The 17,670-nt window shown below is 40.2% G+C and overlaps 1 protein-coding gene across 1 annotated transcript; it reads right to left on the reverse strand.

Annotated features, from left to right (window-relative positions):
- Positions 1-396: 396 nt before the first annotated feature.
- mslna (mesothelin a) lies at positions 397-17,087 on the reverse strand. Its single transcript, XM_024806290.2, has 28 exons — positions 17,006-17,087; positions 16,753-16,859; positions 16,339-16,494; positions 9,334-9,548; positions 9,093-9,178; positions 8,823-8,950; positions 8,597-8,722; positions 8,240-8,430; positions 8,066-8,157; positions 7,247-7,377; positions 6,995-7,119; positions 6,747-6,873; positions 6,261-6,473; positions 5,919-6,089; positions 5,583-5,729; positions 5,423-5,472; positions 5,191-5,323; positions 4,873-4,955; positions 4,644-4,770; positions 4,324-4,514; positions 3,389-3,479; positions 3,169-3,289; positions 2,666-2,847; positions 2,355-2,510; positions 2,138-2,271; positions 1,903-2,036; positions 1,717-1,811; positions 397-1,357 (listed from the first exon to the last, which is right to left on the reverse strand). Exons 1-28 carry the CDS (start codon positions 17,085-17,087, stop codon positions 878-880), a joined length of 4,074 nt encoding a protein of 1,357 aa, XP_024662058.2. The 3' UTR covers positions 397-877.
- Positions 17,088-17,670: the final 583 nt, after the last annotated feature.

A 17,670-nucleotide genomic window follows, 5' to 3' on the forward strand; every position in this document is an offset into this window, starting at 1 on the left:
AGTGCCATCAATTGGTTGAAACTTTACTTTGTTATTTAGCTGAGACCATGTGTGCCTGTACGTGCAGCCTTATGGTGCCAGGATATCTGATATGTCTGTAAAAAGTGTTTCTGATAGAGCATTTTAAGTGGGTTACTGAATTTTTAGCTTGGAATGGATTTTTTTTTTATATTATTATCAGCTTCTACACAAAGAAATGATTCAAGCAGCTACGACAAGCATCAGAATTTCACGTACAAACCCCCTTTTTAGATGAAAAAAATAAATGAATGAAAAGCATGACATAAAAACCGAGCCTCACTGAACAGAGAATTCACAAATCAATTCTTTGGCCGCCATTTAAAAAACACTCAGATAAAATGCTCTGAACCCTAAACCTTTCATTCTTAAGCTTGAGTTTAAAGTTTTGAATTTACAACAGAGCGAGAAACTATTCAAAAATATGATGCCTGATCGTTCTGATTGTTCAACAGGCAGAGACATAGGCGTCAGATATTTATTTCCATGTTTTTATTGATTTTATCAATAGCAATACAGTTGAAATAATGACAGAACAGAAAATTTCTTGGTTCAAATTATAATGTAATTTAGTTTTAAGAAAGATTTGCCAATGATTATTAGAATTTATTAGAAGTTCTTCATTTTAAAATTCCAGAGTACTATTAAAATATATTAAAAAATAAAGATTACATCATAGTTTTGATTACATATCAGTTAAATTATTTGACATATGGATGAAGCAGAAATTAAACATTTGAACGGTAATTTGAATTAAATTAAACAAATAAATAAAATATTCACCCTCAAGCTACATTTAAAAAAAATCACTGATTCATGATTATTGATTATTATAAGAATGTGAAAGCTAGGTATGTTTTTAGGCTGGTTGTAGTAGCATTTGTAGTACAGCTGTTAGCAGAGCACCCAGCATCATAGTTGTCTGGGATTTTCCAAGCTCCACTTCCCCATTGGTTAGAGAGGCAGTGGTGGTGCTGTTGGAGCCTGGTGCAGTGGTGGTGCTGTTGGAGCCTGGTGCAATGGTGGTGCTGTTGGACCCTGGTGCAGTGGTGGTGCTGTTGGAGCCTGGTGCAGTGGTGGTGCTGTTGGAGCCTGGTGCAATGGTGGTGCTGTTGGACCCTGGTGCAGTGGTGGTGCTGTTGGAGCCTGGTGCAGTGGTGGTGCTGTTGGAGCCTGGAGTTGGGCTGATTCTGTTGCTGATCAGACCCAGATTCAGTGTGTCCAGCTCTGACTGCAGCTGCAGGTTGATCCAGGTCTGAACTACAGTATCATTCTCAAACAGCTTCAGATCAGGTAGGTGCATACCCACGAGGCCTTTAACGTTGCTCACAGTCAAATTCTGTGAATTTTAAATAAATAACAGAAAACAAAATTAGTCTGAAGCTGTTAACACACAAGACAAAGAAGCCAAATATAAATGCCTTCTTTTTAAATATTATCATATTATGTTAAATAAAGAGCATGAGAAATTTGAAAGACTACATATGGTGGTTTATGTTGCCAAAGCACCTAAATCAGGAACTTGGTTGACATTTACATATATCAGCAGCAGTTTAGCTATTTCTTATAAGAACTATTTAAAAAGAAAATCATAGTTTTCAAGGCACAACTCAGACATATAATAAAGTCACAATAAAAATTAGATGTAGGCGGATGTCCAAAAAGTTTTCGTTTCATTTCTTTAACAACTATTCTTACAGCTATAACAGCAGGGTCCAGACTGCTGAAAGTGCTTATGTCCATGCTGATGTTTTGTGTTGACAGTGTTACTATATCCTGCAGAGGTGCTCCACCTATCAAGAAAGGAAATGAAACAGGAAATTAGAAAGCAGTTTTATGAGAAATAGAGAAACAGCTACGCAAACAGACAAAATGTATTCTCACCTAGATAGGGCTTAATCAACTGGTAAATGATACTGGAGCTGGACCGTTGTGAGCTGAAGGAAGTGGTACTGATGCCATACAGGACTTGCTTCTGCTCAGCTGAACATGATGACACATTCAGAGGGCTGGCATTTCTGTCAAGGGGAAAGAAGAAAGAGACATACAGTGTTACGTGTGCATGACCACTCACATTTGGCAATGTTTTTATATCGTTGAGCTGCAATCTGACACCAACCTGATGCTGTCTGGGCTGATGGTCTGCAGTGTACTGGTGTTTAGTGAGCACAGGTTGGAGTCAATAATGGTCAGCTCAGTGCTGCCCAGCAAGTTTCCAGAAGTGCTCAGATACTGAGTGATGATTTTGTTGCTCTAAGCGACATTAAAGAAAAGGTATCATGTAAGAATAATAAGACTATTAAGGATAAAAGTGAAATGAATTCCACCTCTTATACCTTTGCTGCCTCCCAGGGTCCATCTTCAGCTTTCATTAGAGCTGCAAGGGTGTCAATTTTGGTTATGTTCCACTTGGATATATCGTCAAGTGATGCCACACGAGACACTGATCCAAGCAACTGGACATCCTGATCAGGAATCCCTGACGGGAATGCCTGCAACAATAGAGAATGTGTAATGCTATGTGCTAATGTGCTAAATCCCAAATTTGAAACAATATCTCATTTGCAAATTCTGCCATTTAATAATAAGTCCGTCTAACATAATGAATGACATTTTGGCTCTTTTTCAAAATTCCCACACAAAATACCTCATTGAGTTTCTTTAGGATGACAGTCTGGAAACCATTATCATCCACTTTGTTGCAGATGGAGTTGAGGTTTTCTTTCAGAACGGGAACATCCAGGCAGAGGTCAAACTGCGTGAGATCATAGCCAAAGGGGAAGGCGGAGTCGCTAACTATCACCTGGGTGATGTTGCCCTTGGTACAACCTTAAGAACAATTAGAGATGCAGATGAGAGTGCTGTGCAAGCTACGGTTGCCTTTATATATAAAAGCAAATATAATAATTAAGTCATATAACATTTGAGCATAAAATATGGGTTATTGTGCAAGTCTGTCTAACTTTAAAACCTGACTTCTCTAAGTTCACTGAATCTTTTGCTATCTGTACTCGTACCACTAAAGCAAAGTATTTACATTGTCTATTTATTTAAGTTATACAGTTATACAATTATTAATCTCCCGCTGACTAATTGTTTTTGCTTCAGTTTGAATAGCTGGTGTGAAAACAAATAAGAGCAAGGTCGCACCTGCTCCTCGTTTTGTTGTCCGGCCGCTGATCGCTTGGAACAGCGTCTTGAGCTTGCTTTTCTCTGTGTTTGCTTTCCTCAGTTTGGGCATGAAGGTCTTCAGGAACATTTTCTTTGTTGTCTGTAAAAAACACAAAGGTACCCAAACTGATTTCTAACACAAGTTATTTGAATGAATATTGTTAGACTAGATACTATCAAGCAACGAGAAAAAACATACAGAATCGAACCGGTTCCAGATATTTCTTGTGAAGTAGAGTGGAAGGGGTACGAGGTTCTCCAGTGTTTGCTTGTTCCAGGAAGCGGCATTTCTGAAAATAGAAGAGGATATTTTCTTACAGTGCTAACTTGAAAGAGGTAGTATGGGCTACAAAATTTGGTGGCATGGCTACTAGGTATTATATATACAAAGTCCTCAAAATGAAACTGGCAAGTTTGTGCCAATGAATCAAGGTTTATGACTTCATTTAAAAAAATAAGGTAGGAGTTAAACTTGTGCAGCTAACTGATAGCTCTACAAAAAATATAACTGAGTTACAGAGTTGTGCTTTTGGTGCAAATTAATCTCTGCATAATAAAATTATTGAAGTTTGCTTATGAATTTCCTTTGAGAGCTGTTTGGTTTCTAATTGTTGTCTGCTCAGAGTTCCTTAGCCCAATTTCAAAAGGCCGATGACTTAGCTTAAACTAGCTTAAAGCACAAAACTCCCCACATCTGTAATCAAACGCTTCTGCAGTCTACACCAGCTCTCTATACCGGAAGCCACAAAATGTAACTGTTTTCCTTAGAGGCTAAATCAGAGGATTATGTAATGGATTATATAGTTTAATCTGACTCAAGATACAAGATTAAACTGCAAATCTGTTATATAACTTATCTAACTCCTCTAAGCCTGGAAACTTTATGAAACATTGTTCCCCAGAGTGGTTGAAGGTATAATATCGGCACGGCCAAAACTGTGATTGGCTCATGGCTTCCCCTCAGATGTTCAGATATTCTCCTTTTCAGTAACAAATCAATCACACTGCAAATACGAACACAATTGTCACCATGTTTGATATGTTTGATGTGTGCATGATGCACAACAGCATTAACAACACTACTAGTTGTGTTTTTTAAACTCCTGACAGAATGACTTGTTTTTATCATTGTACCCATATTGTGTTGTTCCAGACAGCAGCAATGTCTCCATGGCTGCCACCTGGCTGGCAGAGAAGTCATTGCAGGCTTTAAGTTTCTCCAGGATGAGAGGATCTGCGTTCTGTATGTAAGACCCATCCAGAGTGCAAGCCATGTTCCCCAAGATCTCTATATTCTCTCTGCTCAGGCTCAAGCCATTTATACCCTGAAAACAGAAAACAGGAAAATGCTGTATTTAAAAAACTGTGCACGCATGCAACCTTATCAGTGTCAGAGTGTAATTCATGCATTTATTACCTTTAGACATATACATGTAAAAAAAACCATCACTCACCAAGCACACAGTGGCTTCACGGAACAGCTGCGAGCCCTTATTCAAGATTTTGGAGGCCACAGAGAAGTCTGCCGCACCCAGTGCAGAAAAGTATGACCTGCAGTTGCCTTTGTTAACATTTTTGCTGCTGTTTTTAGAAAAAAAAGAAAGGTAAAATCAGTAATTATTCTTCACATTAGTGATGCATTTTAAGGTGAGTGCAAGAAAATGCTTGGAGACACCGAATCACCTTAAGTAGAGAAGCATGTCTGATGGATAATCTGTAAAGTTTTGTGAGATTTCTCCACTCAGCAAGTTGAGCATGCAGGTTAGCTGTAGAAAACAGTGTGGGAAAAAAGAGGATTCCTCAGTGATATGCAAGTAAGCTGTTTCTAACACTGAAACTGATGATTCGTGCATTATCCTAACTTTCAAAAGAAAAAGAAATCCTCAACCTGATGATTTATGTTTCTGTTATATTATATCCATATAACATACACATCTTAATTGTTAACTTCATTTTAAGAGTCATAGTAATATTATTAAATTCCTTTCTAACAGATGTTACCTGGGATTCCTTTAACTGCACTTTGGCTCGGCCTGACCGGGGCCTACAGGCCCTGATTAGCTCCTTGGTCCTGAATTGTGTCATTTTCTGGGCAGAAGTGCAAGTGAAGCCTTGCAGCACTGAGGGAGAAAGCCTGCGGGGAGGATTGATGAACACCAGAAAGAAATGATAAATAATCCCCTCTTCAAAATAAACCTACAGGGCCAAATAGTTATATGACTTGTTCACTTACTGCTCAATGTCAAAGTTTGTGTTGTCAAGGACCCCCAAAAAGATGGCAGCCTAAAAGAACAAAAAAAGAACAAAAGTTTCGTATTATTATCTGTAACATCGACTTTAAAAAGTCATTTTTGATTAATAATGCTATTGTGTGTATTTAACAAAATGTTAACCTGATCTGGTGTCCAGGTTTTTCTATTGAGCACGGTGATGTCTGCAGATTGGTCAGAAAACACCAACAGGGATGGTGGGATCTCAACTGCCATAGCATCTGGCACATTCAGCACCACTTGTGATGGATTTGTGTCCAGAGAAATGATCTACCAGGTAGGTAAATGCATTTAGGATTAAATGTAATGAGTGGAGTAATAATATCATGGAATACAGAGTTAATATTGATATCAAAGTAATTCTAATATTTAAATATCATAATGCCAAAGATAAATAAGTTGATGTCCTCCAGATCATAGCATTTACTTTATATTGTCTTGTGGAAGCTAACGTTGTACCTTTTTGACGAAGGTCATTTGGACAACACTTGGGGCTGCCAGCATGTTGGAAACGAAGGTGGTGCTCTTTGAGACGCTGAGTAGCACAGAAGCGCTGGTGTTTTCTATTGCTTCTGAAGGAAGTCCAATAACAAGCGTGCCAAGGGATGCCAGGGAAGATTCGCTGTTGATCTGTTAACACATTTCAAGTTTTTGAAGCCTCATTCTCTAAAGTGGTAAGCATCTTAGAGTTATTTTGTATTTTATAAAACCTTACTGGATTAATATATAACATCGTTAGGCACATGCATTTAAGATCTAACATGGATATCAGGTATATTAAGTGGACCTGAAGGGCGTTACCTGGAAGCCTGAGGCAGTAAGGGTTTGGATGATTATTGAGGCCTGATCCTGGCTCCAGGTACTGATTGAGCCCAGGGTGGACAAAGAAGAGATGAGCACTGATGAGGGAACTGAACTGATCTGGCTGTTACTCAGCCCTGCGCTGGAGCTTCCAAGAGCTGTAAATATCTGTGGTGTAATTGTCTTGATGTTGGATGCCAAAGCAGCAGAAACCTTTCAAATAAAATATCAAAACATGTGTAAACAGGAGTAACTGCAAAGAGAATTATGTCTGATAACATAGTTATTAAGTACCAGAGTTATATTATTAATAAGGGACTAATTTTAACAGAGTTAAAATTAAGATGGCCTTTGCGAGAGAGCATACTGTTCAGAGTTCAGGTTTTTTTGTTAACATTTAGCTCAAAACCAGCATTTACAACAATGAGATTTATGGTTGGTTTTTGCTAGAAACAATTCAACTCTGTTTGTTTTTAGGGCTGGTACCTCAGGGTCCTGGGTGCCATTGCAGAAAGTCTTCAGATTGTCTAAGATAACCATGGTTTCAGCTTCAGTCATAGTAGTATATGCCAAAGGTGGCACCGCAGAAGAGCACAGGAAAAAGCCTGGGAGACTGAATGAAAACAGATTTTTAACTACAAATACAGAATGACTACCACTGAACTGCTAAATTATATGCGGTGTATGGTTCACATAACACAGTTTGCTGTTTTTATCAGGCTGGTAATACTTACTTGACCGGCTTGAAGTTCGGATCGAATGCAAAAAGCTGTGTGACATAGTAGTTGGTTACATTTGCTGGGATTGCGTTATTGTTGAAGAGTTCCAGGTTGGCTTGGTTCTTCAAGAACACTTGAAACTTTAAAAATTAAGAAACAAAACAGGTCGATAATACTGATTTCTGTTAACCATGTTAACATTCCCACCAAAATCACGGACTTTGTATTTTGCTTTATTAACTGTGCATATGTGATCTCTGGAAATACCTGAGCGGTGGAGACAAAGGTGGTGAGGTCATCCAGAGTGATAAATGTCACAAAGTTCCCGATGTTACTGACAAACCAGGCAGTAGAGTTCAGTTCTGCATCACTGGCATTGTAGCATCTGGCTCCAGAACCTGTGGAACCAAGAAAAGCAGAACACACAGACAATAAATAACTTGTTAAGCGATCTCCCCTTATACGAATCGACATCAGTTTTGGCATTACGTGGCTCAAAATTTAAGACCACCTACTCTTTTCACTCAGCAAGCACACTGACTTCAGATGAGCCAGAAAAGACAAACAGATGCGTGTTATGTGCACTTTATATTTGGTAAGGTCCACGCATGTTACACCACCTGTTTCGTCCCAGTAAGTTAGCACATACATGTTTCTTCTCTGTCTGGCAGTTGCTATTATCCTTTGGGGCTGTGTGGAACATGTATGCCTACACATATCCGCTAATGCAATAAGTATGTAAGGAAGGAAGGTGTTTAATATGGTATATAGATCAAAATGTTGAAGCAGATTCAAACCAGGAGGAAACATGACTGCAGTAATCATTCCACATAAACTGTAAACCCCCTCTTAGAAGTAGATTCTGATCTTTTTCCACAAATGTAAATTGTTGCAGCTAGGTGCATTTTACAAACTCTTTGTGAATAGTCGGGCAGTATATTTTTAAAATAATTTTTACCCATTTCATATAATTTGAAAAAAAAAAAAAAGACAAGCAGACATAGTTTTTAAATTCCTTGAATTCCACACACAGATGTATACATACACAGTGCTTTTACAACACTTTTGATCATTAATAAATCTTACCAGCACTCAAGTAGGTCTTGATGGTGGTATAAACGTACTGCTGTTCAAACTCAGAGCTGTTGTATGCGAAGTTATTTCCCATCACATAGACCCTGTTGAAAGGAAAATGATGAAAAACGTGGTCATCATGTAATTAATTCACTTATCTTGAGACACAATGAAAAAGAGACTTACAGTTTCTGGAAGGCAAAACATGAGGCGTTCTGCACTTCGTCGGGGCTGATGAGGCTCTTGCTGAGGAATCTAAGATAGTTCCTCAGTCGTAGGTCAAACCATAAATTAGCCTCAGCTCTGCTCCTGCTATTCAGCGCAGAAGGCCAAATACAGGGGAGGATCACCTTCTTTACATTGTCTTGAACATCCTCCTAGGGTATAACACATACGTTTTCACATGTAATGACAAACTGAAGTATAACTGTCAATTTAAGTGACAAGCAGTATTCTTGCTTGAATACTGCTAAGGTCAGTATACATTTTCTGTGAAGCCAATAATGTTGTATGTAAAACGTAGACAGTATTTAAGGGACATACAGTCTCAAGGAAGGCAGAAGTGTTGTTGTAGTTGTTGAAGATGACACAGATGTCAGTACTGTTACCAATCACATTGGGCTGACTAAGGAACTGGCCAAGCTCTGAGGTGCTGATGGTATCCAGAAGCTGGAGAAAGATTAAAAAACAAAACAGAATACATAACTTAATATATTATATTAGTGCACAGGTGTGTGCTATTTTATTTCCTTATTTATCTATTTTTTACCTCTGATTTGCGCATTGGTGGCAGAAGTGACACTAACGTGGACAAATCTGGAAAACCAAAGCTGAGGAAAGTGTTCCTCAGATAGACATAGAAGCTTCCACCACCGTAACACTTGAGTGGTGGTGGACCTGTTTTTAACACAAAGGAAATCACTTTTTAAACTAACATTGATTTGGTTACACATGTCACATCTGAAGAACAAACAAGTGAAAACAAAACAGTAACTTATGTCACAGATGTTTTTCATTATTAGCTTTTGAGTTAACAAACCTTGAAGGAAGACAATGATGTTTTTGTAGATCTCGCTTTGGGTGCTGCTGCTGAGTGTTGTGGTCAATGTGTCCAGCAATGCAAACCTAAATTCAGACAAATTGGAAAAAAACAATTATAGAAATATCGATCAAACGCCACTTCATTTGATCCAGAATCCTCCACATAACATTTACCCCAAGGTGTTTTTGATCACAGCAAATATACAGCAATTTCTAAAACTGAGTGTACAAATTCTTACATCTCTTGGCTGCTGTTACAACTCCTTTTTATCCCGATGCTGAATAAGGGTGTCACCAGGCTGGAAGAGAGGTTGGTCAGGAGAGGACTCAGGCGAACTCTGAGCCATAGCAGGAAGTCTCCATCACTGACAGTTGGAGATGACAGATTCCCTCTGTTGAAAACTGCTTCAAGGAATGCAGACTTCACTTCCTGTGAGTAGTTAGCTGAGTGGACCTGGGGTGAAATTACATAGCATGAGTAAAATGCTTACAAGAAAGTAAAAAGTATTTGAATTTGAACCATAATCCAGCTGTTAGTTTTGAAACACAGCTGAATTTTAATAACCTGTTTTTCCCCATTGTGTTATCCAGAATTACTTTTTTAACTTTCAACGTCTGGCTTAGAACTGTTTACAAGTCAAAAGCTTAAACTGCAGCTTACAACCAAAAGATGGTGTGGAAACGCTGCACAGAAGAAATGGCATCAGTTTTTTTTTTTAACTAAAACAACCTGTTTTGATATCTGAACAGCACTGTCTGACAGAAATGATCATAACCTTTTAACACAGAGTTGTGATATATACATTTCAAAGATTATATGTCAGGACCACAGAAACAAACAACCTTCTCCTTAACTTCCTTGATGGTCGTGCCAAGCCTGTCTTTCTGAGAGTGGTTTCACAACAGTTAATCACATATTCACAATTAATTCCTAAACCAAAGCAAGTATGTGTGTTGCCTAAACTACAAATATAAACTAAAGATACAAAGGCACACTGATGCCTACACTAACCATAAAGCAGCAGACGGAAATAACTACTTACTCTAACAATTGTGAACAAATGTAAAGCCTAGCTGCCCAAACCTAAGCCCCGCCCCCCAAAAAACAAACCAACCAAAAACACTTCCCTGAGGCTGCAATGAATGGATGAATGAATGAATGGATGACAAAACAAATAAATAAATAAATAAAACGTTGCCTTAACCTATCTAAACCCAGATTGAAAGTCAAAACTAGCTATCTAAACGAACTGCCAAGAAAGGTAAGAATTAGAGATGGCTGAGAGGTCAAATGTACTGCAACTTAAGAGAGCAATAACAAATAGACACAAGCCACAAAAGCACAAAAAAGACAATAATAGAAAATTAAAACACAAAATACGTTAAAGCACAAGAGAAATTTCTCAAAAACAACAGAAGTGTTTTGGGGGAGACTTTAAGGTGACGGAACAACTGCGGAAGTGAAAGAAAACAAAACAAAAAACTGGGAACTAAAAAGAAGAGGAGGATTCTTCACTATTGCGAGGGAGAAAAACATGTAAGGAAATCTGTGTTTTGATCGCATGAGTCATATACTACTGCAGATTAGTAATGCGCGAATCAAGAACGAATCGTTCTATACTCGAGAATCACTTTACTGACTCGTGAATCATGATTCACAAGCCCAACTGACTCACTGACTCATCCCTGTTGCTGTTAGCAAACTAATTTCATTAGTAGAAATATATCTAGCTTTTAATTAAAATTGTGTGGAAAAAAACAACAGCCAAAAACATTTCTGCTCTGAACTGGAAGAAAAATCCCTGGGTAGACAGCTCACATCAAGACAATAGCTCATTGGTTCACCGTAGCATCGCTCTGCTAACATGCTAACAGCACATTTGAGTTACTCACCCCCTCCCTTCCTGCGCTGAATCGTAGCATGAACGAATCACTCAGGACTCACTCACCCTCTCCCTCCTGTGCTGAATCTTAGCATGAACGAATCACTCACTCACTCACCCCCTCCCTCCTGGCTCACAGCTTCTTCTTCTTGGTTGGCAACCAATGTTATGGAGCATTACCGCCCCCTGGCACACAGCTCAGAGGACATTTAGATGAGAAAATATATATTTGACAAATTTGAGGAAAATACTAATAAAATAAAATAAAAATGAATAAAATAAATGTTCCCTTTAGATATCTTTTTTTTGCTCTATAAAAATAGTTGTTTTTCTTTTTCAATCACTCATCTTAGCAGTAGGATTTACATGAAAAGAGAAACAAATTAAGTTTGAGTGAAAATGTACATGTTTTAATGTACAGGGCTGTTTCGAGGTGACCGACTGGGAAACACTCTGTGAGCCTCACGCCGAGGACATCAATGGGCTTACTGAGTGTATCACAGGCTACATAACTTTCTGCACCGACTCCATTGTTCCAGCTCAGACTGTTCATTGTTACCCAAATAACAAGCCGTGGGTGACTAAGGACATCAAAGCCCTCCTCAACAACAAGAAGAGGGCTTTCAGAGGGGGCAACAAAGAGGAGGTGAGGAAGATCCAGGTGTTACTAAAGGACAAGATCAGAGAGGCTAAGGACAATTACAGGAGGAAGCTGGAGTGGAAACTCCAGCAGAACAGCATGAGAGAGATGTGGAGGGGCATGAAGACCATCACTGGATTCAGGCCAACCAACAGCAGGGGAGCTGAGGGAGGTGAGAATAGAGCCGACGAGTTGAATCTGTTTTTCAATAGATTCGACACCACAGTGTCTGCTCCCACCCCCACAACCTCACCTGCAGTCAGCCTGGAATCCAGAGCCACACCACTGTGCCAGCCTCTCTCTTCACATGTTGCCTCCTGTGAGATTCCTGACACCCCTCCCCCACCCATCACCTTCACTCAATACCAGGTTGAGATGCAAATGAGGAGACTTCACTCAGGCAAGTCTGCTGGACCAGACGGAGTGAGTCCCCTTGTCCTCAAGACCTGTGCCCCCCAGCTGTGTGGAGTCTTTCATAAACTGTTTATGCTGAGTCTGAGTCTGCAGAGGGTCCCGGTGATGTGGAAGACATCATGCCTCGTCCCTGTACCAAAGACGCCTCGTCCCAGTGGCCCCCAGGATTACAGGCCCGTGGCACTGACCTCCCACATCATGAAGACCCTGGAAAGGCTCATCCTGGACCAGCTGCGACCCATAGTAAGACCACATCTGGATCCCCTTCAGTTCGCTTATCAGCCTCGTCTCGGAACAGAGGACGCCATCATCTACCTGCTCAATCGTGTCTACACCCATCTGGACCAGCCGGCGAGCACTGTGAGGGTCATGTTTTTTGACTTTTCCAGTGCTTTCAACACCATCAGGCCGACCCTCCTGGGTGATAAGTTAGCAGCGATGCAGGTGGATGATTCTCTGGTGTCCTGGATTGTTGATTACCTGACAGGAAGACCACAATATGTACGTCTCCCACAGTGTGTGTCTGACAAGGTGATTAGCAACACAGGGGCACCACAGGGGACTGTCCTCTCCCCCTTCCTCTTCACCCTCTACACCACAGACTTCAGCCACTGCACAGAGACATGCCATCTTCAGAAGTTTTCTGATGACTCTGCGGTGGTTGGATGCATCAGCAGGGATGATGAGACAGAGTACCGGGCTGTGGTCGACTCCTTTGTCACGTGGTGTGAGCAGAATCATCTGCAGCTCAACGTGGCAAAGACCAAGGAACTGATCGTGGACTTCAGGAAGACCAGGAAACACTTGACCCCTGTTTCAATCCAGGGGGTCAGTGTTGACATTGTGGAGGACTATAAATACCTTGGAGTACACATTGACAATAAACTGGACTGGGCTAAAAACACCACAGCACTTTACAGGAAGGGCCAGAGTCGTCTCTATTTTTTGAGGCGACTGAGGTCCTTCAACATCTGCCAGAAAATGCTGAGGATTTTCTATGAGTCTGTTGTGGCCAGTGCGATCCTCTATGCTGTTGCATGCTGGGGGAGCAGGCTGAGGGTCGCAGATGCCAACAGACTTAATAAACTGATCCGTAAGGCCAGCAATGTTGTGGGGATGGAGCTGGACTCCCTCAAGGTGGTGTCGGAGAGGCGGATGCTGTCCAAGATAAAGACAATGTTGGATAACACCTCCCACCCACTCCATGACATGTTGGTCAGTCACAGGAGCTCGTTCAGTGAGAGACTGAGATTACCGAAAAGCACCACTGAACGACACAGGAAATCATTCCTGCCTGTGGCCATCTCCCTGTACAACGCATCCACTTAACACACTGTTTGCTGCTACAGCTACACATGTTTCTTTTCCAACTATTTATTTATAAGTGACTTATGTATGTATGTATGTATATATATGTATATATTGTACTATTCTTAGTTAGCGTATTGTCTGTCTTGTATTAATGTTGGTTTAAAATGGAGCACTGTAACAAAAAATAATTTCCCCCAGGGATCAATAAAGTATTCTGATTCTGATTCTGATTCTGATTTTGCACTCTCTGGTCAACTGACTCAGTGACTCAATGACTCAAAAAACTCGATTCACTTTGGTGAGTAACTCATTCAAACTCGATTCAGTAAAAAGAATCGAATTTACCATCACTACTGCAGATACATATTTGATATTAGCTGTTTCTGCTTAGATTGGTCGTGTCCAAATTCATGGGCTGCATCCTCCTGAGGACGCATTTGTAGACCGATTACGACACAGCGACGCACCGAAGGCTGTCCAAATTCGTAGAATCCTCCGAATGCAGCCAACAAGTGTGACCTCCTTTTCCCCGAATTTGACGGATGGGTCGGGTGTTTCCTTCGTGGCCCACCATATCCCAGAATTCATAGCGTGGCCCAGCCAAACTCCAGTTTCCGGCAATGGCGGCCGCTACTAAGTTTTAAAATTACTCCTATTAATCTTTATGGGTCACAAAATAAACTTTTAACATATTTTCAGGCGAGAATGTGGGTGTGTAAACTTCAAATATCTGCTCGATTTATCAAGATATCGCATATTTGCAAAAGTGCTTTGATGTTTTTAGAGACGTCTGTTACCCACCAGCTCGATAGCTAGCCGAGAGCTCGAGGGTCACTGAAGCCGCTGAGAACGGCACAACGCCCGGCACATCATTTTCAGATCACTGCAGACTTTCGCTACTCAGGTTAAACGTAATATATAAGTCACTTAGACAACCTAAAAATTTTATTGTTTGGCTTTTTTCAGTGTTTTATTTGTTCGTGAGTCAATCGGTTTGGCTGAGATTAAAGTTATTAGATTAGATTAGATAAAATAAAACTTTATTAATCCCCCGGGTGGGTTCCTCCTTAGTTTTCACACAGCTGAATAAACGTCAAACAGAAAACTGACTAAACAGAAGTGTGAGATGGTCGAGAATTTACACCAGTGTCCTGTTATATTTTAGATAGCAAGGAGCAGATGGCCAAGTTTATTAAACTCCACCGAGACAGCGGTGACGCTAATCAGAAGGCTAGACCGTCCAATTTCACAGCTGTTTACTTCCGGCCTACCCGACCTTCTGAGGACCTGGCCCACGTAGACCGCGAACGTCGGGTCCTCAGGAGGATGCAGCCCATGAATATGGACACGACTATTGTCAGTTCCACAACTGTTCCGTCACTTTATTCTGTCCCCAAAAACACTTACCTTGTGTTACCTTTAAGTCATTTATGTTACCATGTATAGGTAAGCTAACTGTTTTAATAGTAGGCGTTTGCTAGCCACTATTAAAAGCAAGTGTCCATTAAAAAAGCTAATGGTTTGAAATTACTTCCAGTAATAATGCAGTAACAAAGTGTCACAGCAGTATAGAGATTGAAAATGTGGCGTCATTCAGGGGTAAAACCGCAAAGGATTCTGGGAACTCGTGGCAAGAGGTACTAGCGCACGCAGGCTTTCAATTGAAATTACATTACACAGCGATAAAAAGAAACACAAAAAATTGCAAGAAGCTGTTGTATTATTAACTGCAATAGCCGGTCGCATGACAGCCACGGGAAGCCGACGGGTAAAGAGATCGGTTGTTATCGGATTATGTCGTTGAAGAGAAATTGTTCAAGCCATGTTTCCGAAGTAACAAAGAGCCAACGTATGGCCTGGATTGCAGCCATTCGAAGACCAAATATAACGTCCCAGAACACTCCAGCTCACATGTTAGTCTGCTCCAAGCATTTCCACAAAGGTAAGTGTTTTGTTGTAGTTAATACGTCATTTTTCATAACATCATTCGTGATATAGGTTACAAGCAAGTCTGGTGCTAAACAGAAATTGTCGCGCTATGCTCCTTTGTTTATTGTGCATAAATAGTGAATTGTCCTGACACAATATTGTGTTTCGCTTGTTATTACCATGGTACATTGACAAAAACATATACTTTTATTCACAGGGTAAAAAAGGTTTTTTTGTATCACTAATTGCCCAGTACGATTACAGCATACAATATTATTGTCACTGCTACATTTCTGTAATGCGAACCAGAAATTATTTCCAATACTAATTAATTACTAATGAGCTTAAAGGTCCTATTAATAAACGTTTAACGAATGTGTATTTATGAAGACGATTTGTGAGACTGGTAAACTTATGATATGTACGATGGTCTTTCGTTCTACACGGTGCATTTCAAGGTCCTGTACCCATCCGTCGGTAAACTGTACCTGTTACTAAACTTCATGAGTGTATGCACTCACTCCAAGAACCGTATAATTATATATATGATCGTGGTGAAGGTTGGGCAGCACGCTAACGTATTTTGTCCATTCTGTGTGCTCGTAAGGGTCTTACCCTTTCACTCCTTTGATTTTTTCCTCGTATCTTTTCTTTGACTTTTTATCAAGTCTGTCTTTGTACGGACCGGCATTGTTCTCCTTCGTTTTGTACATAACTTTTTTGGGGGGCAAAGAAAAAGCAAGAAGGTATTGGAACCGGAGAATGAACGTTTTGCGGTGTTGCAAATGCTTACGTTTGATGCATTGCTTTGATTGTTTTGCCACGAGTACCCGGCATGCAATGCGCGAAAGTCACATGGTCTGTCAATCTTTATAGTAAGTAAGTATACCTTTCAGCATGACTATACAGCAATAGTCATGTCACTGGCAGTTTTTAATTTTCAGTTTCTATACAATTTCAGCATTAACCTGAAAAAATGCAGCTTTTCTATTGAGTTTAGTGTAGTTTATTTCCTGGGGGAAATTCCCCAGCTTTATTCATAAAACTAAGAAAACTATGATGATTACCTTAATAGCTGGTGAGACTTCATCAAAGAAAGCGCCAAAGTCAAAAGGATTGATGACTGCCATGACGTTCATAACATCTTCCTTGCTCTTTAGCTGGGAAGGAGTTGCTGCAAGGTTGACCACCTGACTAAAAGTGAGCAGATCTGCTATATTCACCTGGAAGATACAACCAGCAATTCAGTAAGAAAACAAAAACAAGTTGGCATATGCCTACATTTGTTTTCTTCAATTCACTGTGAGGGACACTATATGTTTTTCACTTATTTACCTTTAACCCTCTAAGGTTAATTCATCATAGGGGGTAACCCCACTCTATTATTGCTGCACACCCAAAACATTTTTTTGGACGTAAAATATTCTAGAATGTTGTTTTACTGTTCTCAGGGAGGACAAGAACTAAAATTTATGGCTTACCATGGAGATGTTGAAGTCTTTGAGGTCAGAGTATGATGTATATTGGACAAATGGACCCAGATTTGCTTTAACCCATTGGGCATCACTCTCATTTTGTTGCCTGCAAGCTAAGGCATGCAGACAAAAGTTAGGATGTGCTCAATTTAGCAAGGTTTGTGACTGGTAGAGATGAAAGAATTTAAGTTTTTTGTCTGAGTGCTTTTCAAGACATTTCACTCTGGAAAGCACATAACGCACCCTATGTCTGCCCTACCTGGCTCATTGATGGCATTTTCAGCATTTCTTAGATAGCCCAGCAGACCATGTGTGATCTCTTGCCGTCTGTACAGTGGCATCTCCTGGATAACTGAAGCCAACCCACTCACACTGCAACAGTTGAAAGAAAACGTTCTCATGCTGTTCTTTGTCAGTATTGTCATTTTCATTTGCAACAAAATCTTGATTGCTCCAAGAAAACTACTCACATGACTTGGTAATTCATGCAGCTGATGTTTGTGGTTGTGTTTATGAGCATTTCTGGAGTAAAACTGGCAAGGATAGGAATCAGTTTCACATGGAACCAAAGTTCATAGTCGTTTGTCGTGAAAGTGGAGAAATGTGGACTGATGATGATGAAGGTCGTATTCATGATCCGATCTCTCACAACAGGCTGGAAATGTGGGGTCTGTCATATTAAAGTGGAAAAAGACATAAGCAAAGGTGAGATTGCATGTTGGAAGTACACCCATACAACATGGTACAAAAGCTGTAACCATTTGTTTTCTAAGATACAATAGCCAACAATGGATGTAGCGGTTGAGACCTATGTTTTATTCTGTGTTTACTTCTGGAATCAAATATCTGCATTGTCCTCCTTCACCCTTTTAGGAGGCTAGCCTACCTGTCCATTGGCTGTCAGCTGTGTCAGGAATTCATCCA

This window comes from Maylandia zebra, linkage group LG19, assembly GCF_041146795.1.
Source record: "Maylandia zebra isolate NMK-2024a linkage group LG19, Mzebra_GT3a, whole genome shotgun sequence".
NCBI classification, from domain to species: Eukaryota; Metazoa; Chordata; class Actinopteri; order Cichliformes; family Cichlidae; genus Maylandia; species Maylandia zebra.

Excerpts from the sequence above, each read along its gene's own strand:
- mslna (XM_024806290.2), bottom strand. The coding sequence starts at position 17,087 with ATGCCACTGTACAGACGGCAAGAGATCACACATGGTCTGCTGGGCTAT. Across the intron at positions 4,515-4,643 it reads GTGAAGCCACTGTGTGCTTG|GGTATAAATGGCTTGAGCCT; the intron begins GTGAGTGATGGT and ends TTCTGTTTTCAG. Across the intron at positions 2,272-2,354 it reads GACCCTGGGAGGCAGCAAAG|AGCAACAAAATCATCACTCA; the intron begins GTATAAGAGGTG and ends AATGTCGCTTAG.